This window comes from Elephantulus edwardii, unplaced genomic scaffold (assembly GCF_000299155.1).
Source record: "Elephantulus edwardii isolate Elephantulus edwardi_28Jun2011 unplaced genomic scaffold, EleEdw1.0 scaffold00193, whole genome shotgun sequence".
NCBI lineage: Eukaryota > Metazoa > Chordata > Mammalia > Macroscelidea > Macroscelididae > Elephantulus > Elephantulus edwardii.
This window is the reverse complement of record NW_006399943.1, coordinates 1,538,387-1,546,106: the sequence shown is the minus strand read 5'-3', so window position 1 is coordinate 1,546,106 and position 7,720 is coordinate 1,538,387. Positions and strand designations below refer to the sequence as shown.

The 7,720-nt window shown below is 53.8% G+C and overlaps 1 protein-coding gene across 1 annotated transcript in view; it reads right to left on the bottom strand.

Annotated features, from left to right (window-relative positions):
• Positions 1-7,720, bottom strand: part of LOC102870473 (negative elongation factor D-like) — an 18,050-nt gene that overhangs the window by 3,297 nt on the left and 7,033 nt on the right. Inside the window, exons 2-8 of the mRNA XM_006896864.1 lie at positions 6,481-6,599; positions 6,129-6,238; positions 5,130-5,239; positions 2,447-2,554; positions 1,886-2,038; positions 1,487-1,617; positions 425-590 (exon numbers count right to left, since the gene is read on the bottom strand). Coding sequence (XP_006896926.1) covers positions 425-590; positions 1,487-1,617; positions 1,886-2,038; positions 2,447-2,554; positions 5,130-5,239; positions 6,129-6,238; positions 6,481-6,599 — 897 coding nt within the window. The remainder of the gene's footprint in view (positions 1-424; positions 591-1,486; positions 1,618-1,885; positions 2,039-2,446; positions 2,555-5,129; positions 5,240-6,128; positions 6,239-6,480; positions 6,600-7,720) is intronic.

The following is a 7,720-nucleotide window of genomic DNA, read 5'->3' as shown; positions in this document are numbered from 1 at the left end:
AGGCGCTCACACATGCCTGCGGGCCGACAGTGTGACAGGAGGCACCAAAGAAACAGCAGCAACAAGAACCTGCACCTGCTGACTCAGCGCACGAGAAAAACACCGACCTTCAACCCTCCCAACAGGATCTGTTATTACTTATTAAAATGAGAAGCTATGAGGGGGACTGTGTGGACACCACGGTTCTGCTGGGGGTGAAGGAAATCCACGGGGACAGTTCCTAGTGATTTAATGTCCCTGAAACCTAAGGAATGCTGGTGGTGTAGTGTTTAATGTGTCCACTGCTTACCAAAGGTCAGTGGTTCAAAACCACCAGCTGTCCTGGAGGAGGGACGGGAGGCCTCCTCTCATCCAACCGGTGGAGGAGGTATGTGGGGTCATATCCCACACCTGTACTTCAACTAAAGAAAAAGGGGCAGCGTACCAGCTCCACAGGGGGCGGGTCCATGCTGGTGAACATCTTGAACAGGACCGTGATGTCAGCGGGGTTCAGGGCGCCCTTGGACAGCATGGCGCCCAGGGCCTGGCACGCTCGGGGGTAGGATGCCGCTGTGCCCAAGGCCAGTGTGATCTGACTGGCATCGTGGCCCCTGTGAGAGGTACACACACTGTCGTCAGAGGGAGCACCTTCTCTGCGTTTGAGGTTTGTGACTGTGGGGTCCCTTGTTTCTCACAGTTCTGGCCTACAGACTCGCTGGCCCGTAAGACACCACACAGAGCCAATGGGGGAAGAATGTCCCCACGCAGAGCTCCGGGCTTTATCAAAGGCCCCACCCACTCTGGGGGCCTAGTGCCAGAAAGGTGAGCTGCAATCTCCTCCCGTGGGATTAAGTGCCTCTGAAGGTCCGCTGGAGGGTCAGCTACGGGTCAGTTCTGACTGGATGGTTCTCAACAACAACAAATTCCATCGGCACAGCAGGCCCCTGACGGTACAATGCTAACTGAGCGGATGGCCTCCCTGCAGGAGGGAGACCTGGCAATCTGCTGCCCTTAGGATGATGGCTGAGGAGACTCTCTGGGCAGCACCTGCCCGGCAGGGTCACCACACGGTGGTATCTACTGGCTGGCACCCAAGACAGCAGCACCAGCAGACCCCAACATGGAGAGCGGCTCCTCTGATGTAAGGCGTGCGTCCTAACTGCCGTTTCCGACACAGGGACCCCGTGAAGCCCCACCCCCTCACAACCACTGCTCTACAACTTAACAAAGACCAGCAATCAAATGACTGCACCATTATTTTAGGACTGTTACTCTCTATTTATGAATTCCAGTAAGAAAAGCAGATTCCGGAGTCCAGTGAACTGAAGAATGAGGAAGTGCTTAAGGCACACAAACTCCCCAAGTTCCACCCTCAGCCTCACTGCCCAGGCCTCAGGGCTCACAGGGAGGTCACCTGTCACCTCGGAAGGCCCGGGGAGCTAGGGCAGGGACAGTGTAGTGGGTGACCCTGGGGCGGGGGCACGACGGCCACTGAAGCACAACTCACTTCTCCTGAGCAAAGCGCTGGACTTCCTGGGCGATCCTGCGCACGGCGGAGCCGCCCTGCTCCTCCTGGGCCAGCACTGACATCATGGCCTGCGCGAACAGGTAGGTGTGCTCTCCATGACACACCATCTTCTGAGAGACACAGGCAGAGAGGCTCTGTGAGCAGTCCTGCCTGAGACACTGCACTGGGGGGGGGGTGCTAAGAGACTATCCAGAGGGAAGACCACCAACCAGCCTGCCCGGCACCTCATGGGAGGCTCCTTCTGGGCTGGGGAGTCCCAACCAGCCCTGCTCTACCCAGAGCTCATACCCAACCAGCCCCGTTCTCACCCAAGCTCACACCCAACCAGCCCCATTCTCACCCAACCAGGCCTGACACAGGAGGAGGTGAGGGGCTCACAGCAAACTCAGGCAGGTTCTTCTCCAGGTTCTCCTCTCCTCCATCTAGGATGGTGGCCAGGGACGTGCGCAGCACTCGGGAAAACACCTCCAGCTGCTGGCAGGCCGTGGAGACGCTGGTGATCTCGCCCTGGTATCCGGCATCTGAAATAAGCTGTGACACGAAGGGAGGACATCAGTCAGGCGGCAGCACGCTGGGACCACCAGCTCACAGACAGCTGGCTCATCGTAAGGTCTGTGGTGACTCAGAGCCAGGAGTTTTTACCTGTGCCGCTGGCTCAAAATGAGAACCTGGCAGGAGGGTTGGGATAGAAAAGTGTCCTGACACATTGGTCTGGTCCCGCCATGTCCATGCTAAGCCTGGACCCTACTGAGAGGGCATGTGGCCCAGGCTGGCTGTCCCGGGCTCCTCCTCTGTGAGACGGAGGGGACAGTCCTGCCAGGACACATCCCTGTCACAACATTCCTGAGCCAGAAGCACAGGTACGAACTCCGTTAGTGACACACGGGTGGGATTCTGAGCCGCCCACACACGACAGTCGCCCACATCCGCAGGTCCTACCTTCACCGTGAAGTTGAGCATCAGGCAGTCTGGGTGGGCCTCCGCCAGCTTGTAGAAGAGGTCTCTCCATGTGGTGTGTGCAATCATCTGCTCAAGCCAGGCGGGGGTCTGCGACAGACACACAGGGGAGAGGCCTCTATAACTATGGGGTCCCCACGAGGTGGGCAGAGGGGCTGGAGTACCAGCATCATACTCTTTACAGTGTCAACACAGCCCTCAACAGAGGTGACTCAACGTGGCTGGATTGCGCCCACCGTGCTGCTCTGGACTCAGGACCCTCTAGGACAGAGGCTTCCAAGGCCATCCTCTGCATGGAGGCACACTGCGCGCCCCTCCTTCTTCCGAGGAGCAGCTGGGGGGTCTGAACCGCCCATCTTCTGGCCAGCAGCCCACTCCACTGTGACCCTGAGTGCCCTGACCCAACAGACAAGGGGACAAGAAGGTGCTTCCGGGAGCGGAGCGCAGTCCACTCCCACACACAGCAGCTCACACAAGGCTGGCCGTGTGGCCAGGGGACTGCGGCACCATTACAGGGCATCCAGCACGTGTGCAAGTGATCAGCTGGGGGAACGCTCACCCACACCGCATCAAAGACAAAACCACCCACAAAACCAAGACCGAAAAGGACCCTGTCTTTTAGTCGTTGTTGCTATTGAGAATATATACTAATTTGACAATTTCTCCATGTACAATTCAATGACACTATTTACATTCTTCAAGTGGTCACCACCATTCTCACCCTCCTTTTTCCAAATTATTCCTCTCCTATTAACGTACGCCCACTGCCTACTGAGTTTTGGGTCTAGTCTTCCAAGCTGCTGCTGTCAACTTGATCCCATGAAGACAGTTCTTCCACCAGTCCTCTGGCAGTGTGGTGAACTGTGGGGGCCTGCATGCCGCCGGGAGGCCGGAAGCTATGCCCCCAGTATCTCAATACCAGCATCACCTACGTGGACAGGGCCGTTTTATTGACTATGCAAAGGCACTCAACAGAGGATCAGTATCAATTACAGAAAAGAAAAACGGGAAATCCAGAACACTTAACTGAATTCACGCAGAACCTGAATACAGACCAAGAAGCAGTGGTTCGAACAGAACAAGCAGGTATGGCATGATTTAGAATCAGAAAAGGTGTGCATTAAGATGCTATTTTTTTCCTATACTTAGTCAATCTATTGGTTGAGAAAATAACTCAAGAAGCTGGGCCATTCAAAGACAACGGTGGCTGCAGGATTGGAAGAAGACTCATCAATAACAAGCCTGATGCAGCGGACACAACCTAGGTTGCAGCAAGTAAAGAATTTGAAGGACTTACTGCAAATCAAAGACTAATCTTCAACATAAATTTCACCTCAACATCAAGAAGACAAAATTCCTCACAACTGGACTAAAAGATATCAAGACCGATGGAGAGGAGACCGAAGCTGTCAGAGGTTTCACCTGACTTGTTTTCACAACCAACACGTGTGGCGGCAGCAGTCGACTCCAAAGACGGGCGGCGCTGGGGAAATCGGCTGCACGGACCACTCCAAGGTGCTAAGGAGCAAGGGTGTCACCTTCGAGAATGTGCTGCACCTAATTAAAGCCACAGTCTTTGCAATGCCTCATATGCTTGTCCAAGGTGGACAATGAAAGTGCAGGCCAGTGAAGAACTGATGCCTTTGCGCCGTGGTGGTGGAGAAGAGCATTAAGAATCCCACATACTAAAAAAAAAAAAAGAATCTCACGTACTAAAAAAAAAAATCCCATGTACTAAAAAAAAAAAAAGAATCGCATGTACTGCCAAGAGAATCAGCAATCTACTTTAGAGGCAGTGCTCCTGAGAGACAAAGATGGTGAAACTGTCTCAGGAGGGCAAGTCCTTGGAGAAGGACATCATGCTAGGAGAGGCGGAGGGTCAGTGGAGAGGAAGGCTGTCAATGAGATGACGGGACAGTGACTGAAACAATGGGCTTAAACACAACGGGACTGTGCGGCTGGTGCTGCGGCAGGCCGAGGTTTTCATCTGTTCACGGGGTTGCAAGGACTAACAGTCAACTGAGCAGTACCCAAAACAGTGCTTCTTTCAGTTCTGATTAGCTCTTTAAAGAGCACAGTGCTCAACGCAAGCATTCTTTATTTAAGTTAAATTACTACCTGGTTTTAAGAAGACGTCAGGGATAATTCTGGCTTAAGACTTAAAGATTATCTTAGACAAGAGTTTTGGGAGCTCATCCATCTTCTAGGGCTTCAGAAAGTTTGAAGTACATGAACATTTTGGACTCTTTTCTGCAATTCCCCCTTTTGATCAGGGTTGTTTGACACAGTCTTTGATCACAACATTCAGTAACAGCAGCTGGGCAGTATGTAGTTCTCTGGCTTCATGGCAAAGAGGTCACTGTTCATGGACTTGACTGGACACGCATTCCATGAGAAGATCATGCTTATGGCGTCACGTGCTGGGGATGAAGATTATCTCTTCCAGCATGTGACTGCCCAAGGCTATACTCCAACTCCACCAACTCCCCTCTGCTGAGGCCAGGGTTCCACAGACTGCACTGCCCCCACCCCCCCGCCCGTTATGTACGAAGGGCCAATCTGTGCAGCCTCAGTCTCCCACCCCACGGTCTTCCCAGCTGGTCCATTCCCGACCCGGCCCACTACCCCCAGCAACACATCACAGGAAAGAAAAGATGGAGCTCACCTCGCCTTCTTCAGTGAAAATAGAATCTGCTTTTCGGGGATCGAAATGCTTGATGAGTAAACTCTTGAGGTGGTTTTCCACCGTCTCCTGGACCTGCACTGGCTCGACACCTGCAGGAAATCACAAGCGATGTGATGGGAAACCGTCCGTCTGTCCATCCACCTGCCCGCCTCCCTCCCTCTGCTCCCTCAGCTCTCCAGAGATGGGCTGCACTCCCGTGCTGGTCCCCCTGCTGCCACGAGTCCTTCGACCCACAGGGCACCACAGGGCGGGAAACCCACGTAAGGAGACTGCCCGTCTTTCTCCACTCGAGGGGCTGGTGGATTTGAACTGCTGACTTTTCATGTGGCAGCCCAGCATATTAAACATGGCAGTAGCAGGGCTCTTTAGGTACCGGAAAACTCTTTTGTTTAGGATTTTGGAGTATTTATAAAAAGGTCTATTTATTACTTGATGATAAGGTCCAGGATGGTCTACTTGTCTACACAGAAAGACCTCTCTGACTGCACCCTGCTAGGGACAGTCGGCCAGGCTGGTGGCAGGGTGGGCGTGACTAGGGTCAGCCCACTGATGTGACAGCTCCATGAAGCAGCTGCCCTGGGGGGTGATGTCATTGAGCCCACTCACGCACAGCGTTCCCAGGAAGACTCTACTGTGATCAGTTTAGCGCAGAGCCGTAATCACAGCCAGTCCTAAATTACCCATCATTATTGCACGCTACAACAGACCTCTCGACAATGACATGCTGAACACATACTGTCTGATCCTGTCATTCTCCAGCACGGCAGGAAGCCACCTCGGTGAGACAGACCGGAAGGTGCGCTGTCGGGCTGGCTACCCGATCCAGACAGAGCAGCAGCCCAGGAGCAGAGGCCAGAGGCTGGCGTCCCTGCACTAGCACACAAGCCAGGAAGCAAAGCGTGTCTTCCCAATGCCGCCACACCACAATGGCCCAAGGCCACTAGAGAGCGGGCGTGAGGACGGCCCTTGGCCGCTCACCTGTCTGGATGAGCCACTCTGCCAGCAGGTTCACCGTCTGGGCCACGGCGGTGTAGTTCTCAGACAGCAGCTGGATCACGTTCTCTGGAGACCCTCCCGCCTGGAAATACCTACAGAGAGGACAGGACAGCTACTGCCCAGCAGTGGATGCAGGCCAGAGGCGGCTGGCATGAGGATAAGAGGGCACTGAGCCTGGCACTGAGCTTTATTTTCTTTTCAAGTTTACCAGTGTTTATATTAAGATCGGCACTGAGCTTTGAAGGGCGGATCCCGGACACTTTCTACCCTACTGACACTCAACACCTGCAACATCATAAAGAGCTCCCAAAGCAGCCCCTTCCTCCACACATACCTCTTCAGGGTGTTGAAGATGGAGGGCTCCATGATGTAATCCCGGGTGGAGAACTTGTGTAGACATTCCTGCTGGACCTCAGCATCATCCTCCCCCTCACCATAGTCGTCGTCCTGCGCCTGGGACCGGGAGGAGCCTTTCATCAGGACCATGTTCCCACCGTAAACTCACCTCGGGTTGCCGCGGCGGACACTGCGGGGTCGAGCCCAGCTCAGGGCCAGCCCATGGCAGGGGCTGATGCTGGCAGGTCTGCAGCCCAGGGCCGCGTCACTGCACCCCCAAGGCCCCTGACCTCACTCTCACTCTGGGTGGTTTCATAAGTGTCCATACATGTGCTCTGAGTTTCACATACAAACTTAGGAAGTGGACAAGGCAGGTTCTGAGTGGCTCAGCGCACACCTGGGGGCTGTCTCCCAAGCCCACCACCAGCCAGCTGGGTGCTGCAGTCACACCCTGGGGCAGCAGTCCCTGCACACCCACTTCCTCTTCCAAGGCATGTGAGGAGAAATGTGGACTTGGGGTTGGGGGAAGGCTCCTTAACAACCTGTGTGCTGCTGACGACATAACTCTGCCTGCAGAACGTAAACCTGAAGTACTAACTAAAGATCAACAACAATACAGCCTTCAGGATGGGTCGTACCTTAACCTAAAGAAAACGAAAATCCTCACAGCTGGACCAACAGGTAAGATCATGATGAATGGAGAAGACTGAAGTGAAGGATTTCAGTCAGCATCCACGGAAGTGGCGGTCAAATACCTGACTCAAGCCTGACCCCGATGATGTGAGACCCCGATGACGAAGGAGACCAGAGAACGGATCCTCTGAACTGTGTGGTGGGGTCATAGTGGGGAGCACTGAACCCCTTATGCACGGACAAAAGAACAAACCAATCTGTCCTGGAGGACGTGCAACCAGGGCCTTCTTTGGAGGCAAATGGTGAGAGTTTATCTCACACACTTTTAGTATGTTGTTCGGAAGAAGTCCCTGGAAAAAGTCATCAGGCTTAAAAAAGCGGAGGCTCAGAGAAGATGAGGAAGACTTCAATGCGACACGTGACTGAACAATGGGCTTAAGCACAGCACCAGTGATGAGGCTGTCACAGAACTGGGCAAGAGTTGCACTGGTTCTTGTACAGAGTTACTGTTACACAGTGTTACTGTCGTACACAGTGTTACTGTCGTACACAGAGTTACTATCGTACACAGTGTTACTGTAATACACAGTGTTACTGTCGTACAC